The following is a 14,691-nucleotide window of genomic DNA, read 5'->3' as shown; positions in this document are numbered from 1 at the left end:
GGTGCGATACTCCGCTCCGGTTGACCTCTTTTCATCCCCAACATACAGTCTCCGACCTTTCCATTTACCCGCCATTGCTCCCCATTCCATTCCTATCTCCTATACTATTTCCCACGCCAGCTCCGACTTAGGCCTCCCCGGAGAGCACTTTTACAATACTATCCCTTTCACTCTCCGCTTCAGTCTATCCCAATGGCTCCTATCACGGAAGAGGCCGTTTCCGGTCTTAAGGATATCATCGGCAAGCTCGAGGCTCGGGTTGAGGAATTGGAGAGCCGCCTGAGCAATGGATCTAAGCCCAAGTCTGTTGCAGAACATATGCGCATGGTTCTGATGGGACCTCCTGGTGCAGGTATGATCTATGATTTTCCTTTTCCAGATATCTTCGGGTTAAAATGCTTTGGGATTCTGACCAGCCCTCAAACTAGGCAAGGGCACCCAGGCACCTGCACTTAAGGACAAATACTGTGTGTGCCACTTGGTAAGTAGCTGACTGATAGATTGATTGCTGGTATCTATCGAAAGGCTCTGTGACTTATATTTACTGAGTAGGCTACCGGAGATATGTTGCGGTCTCAGGTCGCCAAGAAGACTGAGCTGGGCAAAGAGGCCAAGAAGATCATGGATCAGGGTGGCCTGGTTAGTGATGAGATCATGGTCAACATGATTAAGAGCGAGTTGGACAACAACAGTGAATGCAAGAACGGGTTCGTATAAGAGAACGAAAGAGAAAAAAAAAAAAGGCTTCAAACATTTTCATCGACACATACTGACTACTTGTCTACCTAGTTTCATCCTTGATGGCTTTCCTCGTACCGTTGCTCAGGCCGAGCGCTTGGATGATATGCTTGCTGCCCGTCAACAGAAACTCCAGCATGCCGTCGAACTGCAGATCGATGATGCCTTGCTGGTAGCAAGAATCACCGGACGTTTAGTTCACCCTGCTTCTGGACGCTCCTACCATAAGGTGTTCAATCCTCCTAAACAGGAGATGAAGGATGATATTACCGGCGAGCCTCTCATTCAGCGGTCTGATGACAATGCTGAGACCCTTAAGAAGCGTCTCGGAACATACCATGCCCAAACCGCCCCTGTCGTGGATTATTATAAGAAGACTGGTATCTGGCGGGGAATTGATGCTAGCCAGGAACCGGGTCAAGTGTGGAAGAGCCTCCTCGGCGTTTTCCAGCAGAACTAATAAACGTAATGATTCTTTTTTCTTTCGCCGAGGGGTGAGCGCTCCTGCGATCTCTGCGTCTCCGTCGGAGAGGTCAACAAAATGTGATAGGGTATACTGTTCTTAACGAATGGTTTGCTGCCTTGGTTGGTCTTATGCGGGGTTTCCTTTTTGATACATGGACTTTTTTTGTATCCTTCGGATATCCGTACCTGGGCGGCTTTCGGCGGAGGGTTGGGTTTATGTATAGTAGCTAATCTCGGAACCTAAAATATAAGTTGATTTAGACGGTCGGTCTTTTTTTTTTTTTTTCTCTTCTAATTTAACTCTAGTACATGTTATTTGTATGATCGTTGGTACTAAAGATATTTACACGTTTTTGAACAAAGCATGATTGTTCACCACACGATACAGACCGCCTCTTACAACGATGTAGGGTAGACTGTGGATTCAATGTTTTTAGGATAAACCAATCCACCCTGACGCCTGACCTCATCCATGACCTCCATAATGATGATGCTCTCCTCCCATGGCATGCTATCACTTTCAAGCTTACCATCCCGCAAGCACCGTGCGACCTCGTCCGCCTCCCAGTACATGCCCTTTCCATCACCAGGGAATGAACATTCCACCTCTTTGACTTCCCCCTCACCCTTCGGAACAACCCGGTACTTCTCCGGTCGGAACGCAGGGCCGTATACCTGGATCTCACCTTTGGTGCCCTGAATGCGGACCGAAGGCTGGACGGGTTTGTCGTCGGCATTGGTCGACACTCGGAGATGTGTCATAGCCACCGCCTGCGATTCACCCAGGTGAGGAAGGTTGGACGGAGTGCTGGTGGGGAAGGTAAGGAGAATGGAGGTTGCCTCATCAGCACCAGTGAGGTGGTAAAGGGACATATGCGATGAGATTCGTGAGGGTGCCCTGCGCGACTCGCGAGGAAGAGTGTGATATAGAGCCTGAAACACCCAGGTCAAGGAGTAAATACCCACTGCAAGCTTGAGTCAGCAGGGCGACGCTTCGCGAGGTGTTGAGAAGACGAGCATTGAATCCATTAAGTGAAGGGTAGGTATATGTATACGATTAAGACAGGAACACTTACAATCAAGCAACGCCCCGCCAGCCAGATCCTTATTAACCATCCGATGCTTGATACCCCATTTTTCCTCCATGTCATCTCCGAAGCTATTATCGGCCAGCACACGCAGTACCTCACCAAGAGTGCCATTCTGAATTAACCGACGGATCTGTACGCTAAGTGGGAAGTACCGAGTCCAGACGGCTTCCATCAAAAAGAGATTTTTGATTTTCGCTGTCTCACAGAGGATCTTTGCCTGGGCCGCATTGACAGTAAAAGCTTTTTCACACAGGACATGCTTACCCGCCTCAAAAGCAAGCATGACGTTTTGGAAGTGGTGCGAGTGAGGCGTTGCAACGTATACGACGTCTACGTTTGGGTCGGCCACGAGGTCCTCATAGGACTCGTAGGCAGCGCAGGGAGCAGGAATGCCCGTATCCGAGATAAAACCCTCTGCACGGGACTTAGAGGAAGATGATGCAACTGCAACAACTGTGTGGGAGACATCAGATGCACCTCGGACATTAGGGTCTTTCAAGAGGTCCCTTACGAAGACTGTTTAACACATATTTAGCTAGGGTTTCTTTTTCTTTTGTTGGGGAGGGATAAGTAAGTGACTGCCTGAGGACGTACCACTTGCAATCCAGCCGGTGGCTATAGAAATTTTCATAGGATACCATTAGTTATCATCAATTGTTGCTGGGCCAAGGTTCCTCTTACCCATGATACCCCACCGAACGTTATGTGGAGCCATGATGTGAGGCGATGTATTATGCTGGATGTATGTTATTGAGAAGGAGTAGATGATGGGAAATATGCTGAAAGGGTGTATAGGTACAGTCTTCAGCAGTCGATCAGAATACTGGAGGAAAAAGGTGTAGTGAATTTATAATGGGACGCAATGCAACTGTAGTATCGAGGGTCTATAGGCGTAAAGAAATGAGTGTCAGGGGCTCCACAATGTTCCGACGTCATTTGCCCGCAGCCCCTCATGGAACCTACAAAATACGGAGCACAGCGTAATACAGTACAGTACATTACACGATTGGATGGGAAAGACGAACCACATCGACGAGCCACGGTTCGACTCGAAGAGTCAAGTATAGGCAGGGCCCAGTAAATGTTGGCTACTATGTATATATACAAAACACCCCAGTTTTTGGAGCACATGATTCTGAAGATAGATCCCCAACGCCGTAGGGACTCTGTCCCAATGCAAAAGGCAAAAGAAAAAGAAAAAGAAAGGCAAAAAGAAAGGAGGGGTAAGGGAAATGAAGGAGGGCTCATGGGCTCGTGGCACGGATTTCTGACTGGACTAAGCAAAAAATGCAGATTCTAGTCCGCTCAGCCAGACGATATTCCTTACATTAGCTCCAACTTGACCCGGGCATTTTGGCCAGGAGAATCAGTTCCCTAGCACACACTGTTAGCCTTCGGATTCTTCGACTTTCTTTTCACTTCTAGCAAACTCACCTCAGCCTTGCGTTTGCCCAATACGGAGTCTGGAGTTTCAGTACGCCCTGATGGAGTACCTCGGCGTGCTGGCGTGGAACCGTCTTTAGCCACCTCTGCATAACAGCTAGCATGGTACACGCGATTCCCGACCTTGACGGCATCTTGCCATATCCAGTCCTGGACATCCTCAGACCATGTCGACTCGAACTTCTCCTGGCAAATAGGACAGGGAGTATTACGAAGGGTGGCATCGTTCGGGGCACGTATCCATTGCTTGGGCGGTGCTTTCTTCGCAGAACCACCATCGCCTCCATTTACAGCCTCACCGGATGTTTCTGTGTCTACAAGGCCTTCATCATCGCCGACCTCTCGGGATTTGATCCAATCCTACCCAGGGTCAGACGAACAGCAAATCAAATCAGGTAGGTGTGAAGAGAAGGCTTACCCGTTCGTCAACATACCAACTGCGGTTTTGGGCCCGCCTGGCTGCCTCCGCCATCCGCTGGTTAGTTCGGAAATGCCAGTCTAGATGGCGCGCTTTCTTTCCTTTCCCATCCTCTGTTGCAGAAAATCGACGCCCACAAGTCCCACAACGATTGGGCTTTGACTCATAAAGTGTAGCTATGAAGGCATTTCGTGGTCTATCACTCACGTCAGTGGCGTCGCGATGGTTAAAAATAAGCATAACCTACATTTTGATAGACGCCGTGTTCATTTGAACACTGATTTGTACATTCGAAGTATCGGCCACTTGAGACGTTGGCACAGGAGGTGTAAATCGCACTTGGCCAGGTACAATGAAAGGAAAGACCGAAACGAGGCTTGAGGAAGGCGTAGCGGACGTCGTCGGAGGTGCAGAAGCAGGGGGTAAAAGACCCCGTGCTCTGAGCGCTGCAATGAGTGGGTTCTCTGGGGTCAAAGTAACAGTTGGCTGCGATGTCACACTGCTAGGTGCTTGTGATAAGATACTCGGAGCCTGAGGCGGAGGCGGAGGCGTAGGCTGCTGGCGCGCAGCAGTAGTTTTGATAAGCTCAGCAAGTGTCCCAGGGTTTAGAAGCTGCTGAAGGGGCTGAGAAATGGCTTGCACGGGAGGCATTGCCATCGATGGCGTTGACACCGCTGGAATAGCAGGGGGAAGACTCGAGGAAACTGAAATTGGGGGCTTTGGGGAAAGCGCAGAAACCTGATCGCGTACAAGCTTTAATTGCTCCTGGGTAAGTTCCTGACGCTGCAAGATACCCTGGAGGTCTAGAAGAGCCTTGAGCCGTTGCTGTACGGAAGGAACAAGGGGATTATTCGCGAAATCGCTTCGAGCAGTTGCGATTAAAGCCTCTATATCCCGATTCAAAGCTGAGAGATCCACATCCTGCTGTTGCTGATGCTGTTGCTGTTGCTGAAGTTGAGGCGTTGGAGTTGATCGCGGGTCTGCCTATTGAATGTGTTAGACACTTCAATGCAATAATAATCTGGCAACACTAAAACTGATGACAGCTTACCGAAGGAAACCCATGGCTGGATCCATTCCTGTTATATAGCATAGGTGGCGTTGAATTTGTGGATGGTGGGTAACGAGTAGAACTCTGAGCTGCAGCGCTGTTACTTCCCCAGCCTGGGGGTGTCCCAACCCGCCCGCGAGGAAGGATTTCCTGTTGGCTCCTCGCCTGCTGCTGCTGCAGGGCGGCTGTCCTCGCCTTGATGAGCGCACTTTCGATGCTGCGAGTAACTTCCGGAGGAAAGACTGGCCTCGTGTCCAGAGAACCGGGGACCGGCTCCTTCCAGGTTTTGAGCATCTCGTCCAGTTTTCTGCGAGTTGGCGAGTCGACCAAGGTATAGGCATTCATGAATGTCTGGTACATATTGCGACCCAGAAAAAGCGTGTAGGGTGTCCCTACATTTTTGACAATTGAATCGACTACATACAAGGCGGGCAACTTCTGGGCCGGCGGCGTCTACAGAACAAAGATTAGAAGTTCATCCAGAAAGGCTACTGCCGGCAGTGCGCCTTGCATAATACGACACCAACAAGCGTGTAATCTGGGAAAGAGTATGCCACCTACTGTTCGAATGTGGTTCTCCAAGACTCGGGAGATGGCCATGGCATGCTCGGTGTTCTCCTTCGCTATGACCGTTAGGTTGCTGATCTGGAACCTGTCGTTCGTTGTTAGATCTTCCAATGAGTTCTTGTAATCCTCAGCGACTTCGTCGGAGGCCAGTCCTGACGACATGATGACAAATACACAGGTAGATGCTGATCACGGAGGGAGGTATAGGGGATGAGATGAGGTTGTGAGTGAAGAACTGTATGATTCACGAGTGCCAATTGGTCACACTCAATGCTATTATTCTCTTCTTTTTGGTTCTTCTGTTGCTTTTTTTCTTTTCTTCCTTTGTCTTTCCCCGTTCTCGTGCTTTGCACAGATCCTGATCAATCTCTCTGTCCCTCTGTCCCTCTATTTCTCCGTGTTTCTTCTGTTCTTCTTCTTTCCCCTGCTTTTCCTCAGATTTATCGTATATAAATTTCTTATTCTCCCCTCCTTTGAATTCCAAGAATAACAGTCTCCTGAAAGAGCAAGAGATGGAAAGAGATGTCGAAACTTGTAGAATGCTTGCTAGCTATCTTCGTCAGGTTTGAGAGAACAACACGAGGATGCAAGACCTCCGCCCAAAATCAGAATAAGAAAAGAACCCTCGAAGACCGCCCGAATCCCAGTCTGTCTGTTAAGTCTACCTCATACGATCCCCTGCGCCGATTGACCTTTCCAGTAAGCAACGACTAGCAAAAGGACCCTGAGCGGTATGTAGAAACTGTGTAAAATTATCTGGATTACCAGAGAAAGACTTCAGGCAATGCGTGGTTCAAGGAGACTGCCGCCCAACAAAAGTAGCCGTACATGCAGATTGAAAAGCTTAAGGAATGAGGAATCCTAGAAGATGCCCACCAAATGAAGAAACAAGAGGGGCGTGAGGGAAAGTTGAAAGTTCAAATGAAGACGGAGGACGATGGTAGAAACGAACAACAGGGGGGAACAAGGGTAAGAATTGACGATTGGAACGGTTATCGGACGTCAACGAAGATTCTTGAAAGGGAAAGCGCTAGTTAAATTTGGGTCATAGTTCGGCGGTTAACTAATGGGACCGCTGAGTCAGCTGCCACCCGTTTTAATGACGCAGTTGCCGGTTGATTCAAGGTTGCATTGCAACAGCAAGGTGAATCAGTTTTAGTAGGTACCAGATACTAGTATCACACAACGTTGTTCTCTCAGGTTCTTCCTTAAGCTTCCCCTATCTATATTTTAATATTGTACTTCAGGATATCTATTCTCTCTACTGGGGGTTCCATATCAATATGAAGTCTCTCCCCACTCTGTTTCTCGGATGCTTGTCTTTGTCTTTGGCCAGTCCGATTGTGGTCACTTATCCTATAGACACCCCTCCATCTGTCCTAGAGGACGCAATGGAATCCATCATCAGTGCCGTATGTTGTGGACCTCAAAGGATTCTGTACTGACTTGACACGCTGATTGTTTTCATTCCTAGGGTGGACGGATCACTCATAGGTTTCGTGAGTACCCATGAATCTCTCCCGTTAAAAGATTGTTTATATGCGCATCAAGGCCTAATACGCTTCCTTCTGTCCAGAGTTTATCAAGTATTACTTCCTTCCCCCTTATCGCTGATTCCCAGCTGCGACTTTCTAACAGCGTCTTAGTGGCTTCTCGGCTGACGCTCCCGAATCGGCGGTTCAGCAAATCTCAGTCCAATCTGCCAAGTACAATCCAACAATTGAGAAGGACCTCACAGTGTCTATCCAGTAGTGATCAGAGCCACGGAGTATAAAAAAGCTCTTCCTGCGCATCCCAACGGCCGTGCTGGTCTCGGGACTATTCGCTCCCGTTGCATCCCAAGAGCCAATACGAGCAGGGCTAACGAATAACGGGTTTGGTTGATTATGACCTCAAGGGAATTGTTGCGTTGGTATTCTAAATTCAGTAGCCCTAGTAGCGCTTCGAAATTGTTATTGTTGTGCGTGTAATAAATGATATTCGTACGAGTCATGTTCCTAGATATTTTCCTGCGTTTCCATGACCCATCTGTTGGGAGAGAAAACAAATCGGACGGAACCGTATGCGCTTCTTTTAACAATTGCCAATTGTAGATTGTAGCGCTCGAGAGAAGTACTACAGAGAAAGTTAGTAAAAAGAAAGAAAAATTGGCACTAGTACTATTTATGTAGTGAAACCCGAATCTCCGCGCCTTAGAACTACTTAAATTATACTAAATCTATTTATGCGCGTAGCGTGGATCCCACTTGGAATCTCCCGAAACTGCGAAAGAACACCTTCAGGGTCTTTGCCGGTAACTCGTCAACCGATCTGCCCCTCGTGCTCCTGAAGAATGCGATTTAACGTACAATCTCATCACCCATCACTCTGATACCCTGTTGTTTGACCCCTGAAGCATTCCCCAACCCAACTGCCTCTTAGGCCAACATGGCTTCCGAACACACTATCACACAAGCCCTGTTGGAATGGATCAATAGTTTCGCCCTTGGTAAAACAATCCGAACGACCGATGAATTGACAGATGGGACTATCATTTGGGAAGTCTTACAAGATATCGACCCCCAATATTTCCTCGATGAGCTCCCGCAACGCAATCCGTCAGACCACTGGTTGTCCAAACTCCAGAACTTGAAACACATCCTCAAAACGCTGGTCAATTATATCCGCCAACAACCCGATGGGATCCCTTCTGGATTAGATCCGGCCCCAAATCTGGAAGTGGTCGCTGAAAAGAGTTCGATCAAGGAAACCAACAAACTCCTCAAGCTCATTTTAATCGCCGCTATCCGCTCGCCGAACGCGCCGTCCTACGTGGAAACCCTCCAAACATTGAGTACTCCGACTCAGGAGTCCCTGAAAGATATTTTTGAAGAAGCTGAGAATGGCCAACATGAGCCTCTTGACCCCGTGGACGAGATCAAAGAAGATTTGTCCAAACGGGAACATCCCGTCGATCTAGAGCTGCAATTCGAGGAACGAGTAGGGAAAGTGCTTGCTGAGAATGACCGCTTAACGCATGAGAAGAAGGAGCTCGAGAAGGCATTGGAGGACCTACACAACCGTCTGGCACGCCTTCAAGAAAATAACGATACTCTCCAGAGCCGCCTCGCGACCACAGAGGATCGACTAGGAAACCTGAAGTCCGGCAAAGGCGACCTCGGCTTTAATACAAAAGCCTTGGAGTCTAAATCCCGCCAGCAAGAAGACATCATCGCATCCCAGGAGGCTCGGCTGGCCGCGGCTCAGGATGAAATTGACAGCCTGCGAATGACAGTGGAGTCCTTGCGCGTGAAGAACGAACGGTTCCAGAGGTTGCAGGATGACTATGATGAGTTGAAAACAGAAAGAGACCAACTCGCTCGGAAGGCTAATGCAGCGGAGAAATATCGGTCAAAGCTACAAGCCAGCCAGGACTTTGAAAAGGAAAACCAGACGCTCAAGAATCAGATCCAAGACCTCCAGCAGCAGTTGAAAGAGTCAGATTCGCAGCAAAGATGGACATCGGAACGCGATGTTGAACTTGAAGAATACAGACGAGTCTTGCCACGAATCGAACAGGAATGCAGTGAAATGCAGAGTTTGAAGAAACAACTTGAATTCAATAACCACGCCTTGACAGAGCGACTTAGCAGTGCTGAGGAACAGCGTGAAAGAGATGATGCACTTATAAGTGAGCTACGGGAGCGGATTCGAGAACTTGAGGGCTCCCCTGGGAGCCCAGCTCTTACACCAGGCAGCGAAACTCCAAAGCTGCAGGGCACGCTACAAAAGGACTTCGAAGACATTGGCGTTAAGGAATCTCAATTGTTAGGGATCCCTATCCTACCCTTTAAGTATGGGCTGACTCCGCGCTGTAGGAAAACCGAAAATGACGAGCTCAAGAAAGAGATCGAATTCTTGAAGGGGTCATCAACTGCCGTAATTTATGCCTCAGGACCAGTATGCAGGGATGGAATAAGCTGACACTGTGTTACAGGTCAATTCTCAGCATGAAGGATTTTCGGATGCCTTCAGCGCAACCCTGCAGAGGGCCCAAGAAAATTCTACACAGGGGTATTTCAGTCGCAGATCTCCTAGCTACTAGTGCTAACGGGACTTTCAGTGATGAATATTGGAAGCTGTATGATCAGTACATTTCCGTGCTCAAGAAACTTGCAGAAGTACAGGACTCTTTCGACAAGTCTAGCAGAGCGCTTGCCGATGCACAAGCAGCTGGTAAGAGTATACCTCAACTTAAAAATAATTGAATCGCATGTTTACTCACCATTTGACAGTCTTACTTGCGAGCAAGGAAAAGCTAGTCATGATTAATGAAATCAAAGAGAATGAATTAGTGGAATCAACTAAATTGCGCGACGAATCGAATGAAATCAAACAGAAAATACATACTCTCCAAGCTGAACTTGACGCTAGTTTGGCCTTGGCCAGGGAAGCATGTGCTGAACGGGATGAGCTGCGGACAATGCTTGACAACAGACAGGCTGAGATTGCTGAAAGTCGCGTGGAGGACCAAGAAACTATGGAGGAAATGAAGAAGCTACTAGCAGAGATTGCGGCACAGGAAAGTGGCGGTGCCTCCGAAGCTTCCCAGAAGTCTGGTATGGAACTCACGAAACAGGTCGTTGAACTTATCGAGCGGAACCTAGAGAGACTGGCACAACGCGCTGAGGTCAGTGGAACCAACCCTAAGACACTATTACCGCATGCCGAAAGCTGATACCGAAGCATAATTTGCAGTATATCCACAACCAAAACGAACACATCAAGTTCCTCCAGGAGCGACTAAAACATTTCGAAGACGATGCAAATGAAAACATACCAAAAGATCGCGAGGTAGGCGGCACATCAATTTTTGTTTCATCCGCTCATTTATCACGTTGTTTCATGAATTGATAATTCATGGGCCCTCCCTTCACCCGGTTATCTTTACTTTTGCTAAATCGTCATGATATACACAGATCGAACTTCAGAAAATAATCGATGCTCAGACGCGAGAACTGGCTCTTATGAGCTCCGCCTGGTATGAGATGCAAAGTCGACTGCAGAACAATAATGTTCCCGTTTCAAGGTATCGTCACGGGTCAAGTTTGGCTGATGCTCAGAGAGGCTGGTTGGCGAGGCAAAGGAGCTTAGTAGCTGGTCGTTAGGATGACTGGTACGTCCTAATTCGAAGACTGGCCCTTGTGAACATATATATATTCTTACAAACTTGTCTTGTTTTATGTCTTGCGCTTTTTCTCTTTGTTTTGTCTACGAACACGTCTCCCCTGAGATTGTATTGCCGTCGTTTATCGCTTTGGCTTCTGCTACTAGTTTTGAGACAGCACAGGCCATATGTTACGATAGAGCATACCCTGTGTTTCGAAGAGGACATGTTTATATGCCACTGGTCAAGCGTCTGGCTTTCAGATTCTGTGCTGATATACCAACAAGGATATAGATTAAAGGAATGGCACACTTTCTAGTTGACTTAGTGGACTTCTATAAACACACTTGATATTATATCGTACAGGTGAAGGGAAGACGTTATCTAAATTTTTGGTTATATACCTTTACATTAAGAATAGGGAGGCTTACACCCATTGCCGGGGATGTCTGAGAACATCCATTAATTCCTTTTCACGCTCCTTGTCCTCGCCCGGATTCTTTTCCTCCGCAGAAGCCTCGGTCCGGGTTCCCGACACCGGATCCATATAGGCCCAGCTTGCTGTGCGAGGGAGGCTCATCAATATGCTTTCGATACGAGCGTTGGGGGTGCGCAGGCCAAAGCTGGTGCCACGGTCATAAACCAGGTTGAATTCCACATAGCGCCCACGTCGAAGCTGCTGCCATTCTTTCTGAGCAGGTGTGAATGGCGTATCCTTTCGGCGTTCAATGATAGGAACATAAGAGGGAAGGAAGGAAGCCAGACTATCGGAGACGAACGAGAATAGAGTTTCCTGAGGATTCTGTGATGAAGTGGCAGATGACTCCAAGAAACTGGCATCAAGATCGTCGAAAAAGATACCACCAACACCACGAGACTCTCGGCGATGTGGAAGATAGAAATACTTATCGCACCAGGCCTTGAATCGAGGGTAATATGTTGCATCATGCCTATCGCAAGCGTCTTTGATGGTCTGGTGAAAATGCTTGACATCCTCGGGGAACAGGTAGGAGGGTGTTAAGTCTGTACCACCGCCGAACCACCAATTCTTATCTCCATTGATAGGATCCTTAGGGTCTGACGTCTCAAAGTAACGGTAGTTGAGATGGACTGTTGGTGCCATGGGATTATGGGGGTGCAGAACCAGTGACAAGCCGGCAGCAAAAAACTCCAAAGATTCCACGTCTGCGCCAACGAATGACTTGTGATCTGCCCTCATTTTCTCAATAGCAGCCCGGGGCAATTCACCATAGACAACCGATACATTGACACCTGCTTTCTCGAAAACATTACCATCTTGGAGCACACAGGATATGCCGCCACCCCCATTGGGACGTGCCCAGGTATCCGTTTTGAAATGAGTACCGTCAATCCTGCTTAACTCATCTACGATTTTCTTTTGATGTTCTTTGATCAATTTCTCCATTCGTAAACGCATTGGAGAGTTTTCGCTAATCGTTGCTTGTTTCTTCAACGCTTCGTCGAGCTCCACGATGGACGGGGAGTCGAGTTCGGTCACTTCACCTGTCATCTGTATTATTCGTTAGACTAAAAATCACAATCAGATGGTACTGCTTAGCCTCGAAACATATATTTACCATGGAATATATCAGAGCTCCGATGAATGGGACACCAATGGCCAGCCGGAGGTATGGCCTCCACACGACAAAAGATTTCGGTTCGCTGGATCGCTTTTCCGCTGAGTATCTGCGAAATGTATTCTGAAAGTTGCAAGGTGCGCGTCTGGTCTGCGCTGAGAAGTGGCAGAGTGACCTCCGAAGAGGCATATATTGCCGGGACAAGGTCATAGTTTTATAAGATGGAATTGAAAATTGGCTGATAGATGGAATGATCAGGTGGTACCGGAACGATATGAGTGGGTGCACGCTCTCTCAAACGGCTCCACCTATCTCAAGAAATAGAGGTAGCCTAATCGTGAGGTTACCTTCTCTGGACTGGAACTGTATGGGACCACTCGTCGTCAGAATATCCGGGATATACGCTGTTTGCATTGTTTGGCACATGTCCCAGTTCCTGCTTAGTCAGATGACGCTGTGATAAGTAGTTTGCCTGGTTTGCATTGCGTTGAGGATTGGCCATCGAGTTGATCATGCATGTAAAGTTGTTGGCTTGTCATAATGCAGCTTGTAATGAGATTAAGTTGAGTGAGAGTCATCACAGAATTGGGATTATATATACTCTTGGAACTTGACTATGATTGTAATACCGACTACAAGTTCCAGGAACAGAGCCTATCAAGAGCCCTCTATGGAGACAGCGCGCACCAGTAGTCTAGCCGCTGATCAGGTGGAGGCGGACACCGCATCTACCCACAGCTACTCAGTTCAGTAGTACATCTTTGTAGGGCACTATAGACCCGATATCACCGGGACATCACCCAGGCTCCCCACGTGAGAATATGACGTGTGTCCATGAGCTATCTGTTTAATGAAGATGACATAAATCAAATCAAATTAAATGGATGACTTGGGGCACCTGAAGGCTCAAGGCTGATCGTGACTCACGTGTGGGGCTGCTCACCGCCTCCACCCCGTGATCCGCTCTTGCCTGACGACCTTATCAGCCGTGGTACTACCCATGACGCGGGGCTTTGCTCTCCCTTTTGTCATCATCCACCTTCTTCCTACTGTTCACCTATTACACCAACCATCTCATTTACATCACTCTGCACCTCACACCATCTACGTCTATCTCGTTGATGTACCTAGTACTCATAGTAAACCGACCTAGTTGTATCCATTAACTGATTCGATCCATCAATATGCGCTCCAAGTTCAAGGACGAGCACCCCTTTGAGAAGCGCAAGGCAGAAGCCGAGCGTATCCGTCAGAAATACGCTGATCGCATTCCAGTACGCACAACTCTATCTGATCCGTACTTTGGTAGATGATTCTTGCCCTTGAGCTGTTCTTCCTCAGGGAAGCAAGATGTCTACTCACCGCTTGTTTAGAATGCTAACTCGAGTTTCACTTGTAGGTAATCTGTGAGAAAGTCGAGAAGTCGGACATCGCCACTATTGATAAGAAGAAGTATCTTGTTCCTGCAGACCTTACCGTCGGGCAGTTCGTCTATGTTATCCGCAAGCGCATCAAACTGTCTCCCGAGAAGGCTATCTTCATCTTCGTCGACGAGGTGCTACCACCAACAGCTGCACTTATGAGCAGCATCTACGAAGAACACAAGGATGAAGATGGCTTTCTTTATATCACGTATGCTTTATTCTTCAAAGGCGGTTTTCGGCACATATTGACATAGTCTCTAGGTATTCCGGGGAAAACACCTTCGGCGATCTTTAAGCTCTGATAAGCAGTTCTCCCAAGATATGTAACTGCTTCGCCGTCAGTATGTGTTTTGTTTTAGGGCCGGGTGTGTGACCAGCCACTCCGGTATGAGGCGAATGAGCTGGTTAGACCTTGCGGCGATTCTTCATGTGTGCAGGCGTTAATATCAGGTTTTCCGTATTCCCTTTATGACCTCTATGGCAAAGACTTTATCACTATTATGGTTTAAATGCAAACTACTTTTGATATGATTAGTTGGTGATACTATTGACAGGGCAGTGGTACTTTCATCTTTGTGTCAGGCTGTGTCACGTAGCACACGTATTTTGCATGCTAAGGTGGATAGGTAATTGAAAATAAGTAGTGAAAAATTCCTTGCGACATATATTATGAATATTCTACAGTTGAGACGGTTCTTTACTCGGTACGGAGTAGAGCATAACTACATGGAACGTATCCGTTACATAACA

The 14,691-nt window shown here is 47.8% G+C and overlaps 8 protein-coding genes across 8 annotated transcripts; 5 read left to right on the top strand and 3 right to left on the bottom strand.

The window, feature by feature from the left end:
* Nucleotides 1-192: 192 nt before the first annotated feature.
* Nucleotides 193-1,198, top strand: F9C07_4132 (putative adenylate kinase; the record flags this gene model as incomplete). Its single annotated transcript, XM_041292073.1, has 4 exons — nt 193-352; nt 429-481; nt 553-707; nt 790-1,198. 4 exons carry the CDS (start codon nt 193-195, stop codon nt 1,196-1,198), a joined length of 777 nt encoding a protein of 258 aa, XP_041146386.1.
* Nucleotides 1,199-1,486: 288 nt separating this feature from the next.
* Nucleotides 1,487-3,093, bottom strand: F9C07_4131 (putative dimeric dihydrodiol dehydrogenase). Its single transcript, XM_041292056.2, has 4 exons — nt 2,976-3,093; nt 2,889-2,909; nt 2,280-2,810; nt 1,487-2,168 (listed from the first exon to the last, which is right to left on the bottom strand). The coding sequence occupies exons 1-4, from the start codon at nt 3,007-3,009 to the stop codon at nt 1,600-1,602; spliced, it is 1,155 nt and encodes a 384-aa protein (XP_041146385.1). The 5' UTR covers nt 3,010-3,093; the 3' UTR covers nt 1,487-1,599.
* A 524-nt stretch (nt 3,094-3,617) lies between these two features.
* F9C07_2232756 (mRNA cleavage and polyadenylation factor I/II complex, subunit Pcf11) lies at nt 3,618-5,935 on the bottom strand (the record flags this gene model as incomplete). Its single annotated transcript, XM_071509919.1, has 6 exons — nt 3,618-3,668; nt 3,729-4,097; nt 4,156-4,351; nt 4,403-5,139; nt 5,207-5,659; nt 5,768-5,935. 6 exons carry the CDS (start codon nt 5,933-5,935, stop codon nt 3,618-3,620), a joined length of 1,974 nt encoding a protein of 657 aa, XP_071366497.1.
* Nucleotides 5,936-6,652: 717 nt separating this feature from the next.
* F9C07_4129 (uncharacterized protein) lies at nt 6,653-7,286 on the top strand (the record flags this gene model as incomplete). Its single annotated transcript, XM_071511178.1, has 3 exons — nt 6,653-6,742; nt 7,021-7,185; nt 7,248-7,286. The coding sequence occupies 3 exons, from the start codon at nt 6,653-6,655 to the stop codon at nt 7,284-7,286; spliced, it is 294 nt and encodes a 97-aa protein (XP_071366496.1).
* A 506-nt stretch (nt 7,287-7,792) lies between these two features.
* On the top strand, nt 7,793-8,116 carry F9C07_4128 (uncharacterized protein; the record flags this gene model as incomplete). Its single annotated transcript, XM_071511177.1, has 2 exons — nt 7,793-7,833; nt 8,008-8,116. The coding sequence occupies 2 exons, from the start codon at nt 7,793-7,795 to the stop codon at nt 8,114-8,116; spliced, it is 150 nt and encodes a 49-aa protein (XP_071366495.1).
* An 84-nt stretch (nt 8,117-8,200) lies between these two features.
* F9C07_4127 (putative microtubule binding protein HOOK3) lies at nt 8,201-11,243 on the top strand (the record flags this gene model as incomplete). Its single annotated transcript, XM_071511176.1, has 6 exons — nt 8,201-9,691; nt 9,750-9,826; nt 9,876-9,988; nt 10,048-10,442; nt 10,511-10,606; nt 10,732-11,243. 6 exons carry the CDS (start codon nt 8,201-8,203, stop codon nt 10,918-10,920), a joined length of 2,361 nt encoding a protein of 786 aa, XP_071366494.1. The 3' UTR covers nt 10,921-11,243.
* Nucleotides 11,244-11,346: 103 nt separating this feature from the next.
* F9C07_2232754 (Coproporphyrinogen III oxidase) lies at nt 11,347-12,727 on the bottom strand (the record flags this gene model as incomplete). Its single annotated transcript, XM_041292080.1, has 2 exons — nt 11,347-12,450; nt 12,518-12,727. The coding sequence occupies 2 exons, from the start codon at nt 12,725-12,727 to the stop codon at nt 11,347-11,349; spliced, it is 1,314 nt and encodes a 437-aa protein (XP_041146382.1).
* Nucleotides 12,728-13,701: 974 nt separating this feature from the next.
* On the top strand, nt 13,702-14,236 carry F9C07_4125 (microtubule-associated anchor protein; the record flags this gene model as incomplete). The annotated part of the gene is made up of 3 exons (XM_041292071.1): nt 13,702-13,791; nt 13,917-14,149; nt 14,203-14,236. 3 exons carry the CDS (start codon nt 13,702-13,704, stop codon nt 14,234-14,236), a joined length of 357 nt encoding a protein of 118 aa, XP_041146381.1.
* Nucleotides 14,237-14,691: the final 455 nt, after the last annotated feature.

Source organism: Aspergillus flavus, chromosome 4 (assembly GCF_009017415.1).
Source record: "Aspergillus flavus chromosome 4, complete sequence".
Classification (NCBI taxonomy): Eukaryota; Fungi; Ascomycota; class Eurotiomycetes; order Eurotiales; family Aspergillaceae; genus Aspergillus; species Aspergillus flavus.
The sequence above is the reverse complement of the archived record's forward strand: the minus strand, read 5'-3'. Positions and strand labels throughout refer to the sequence as shown.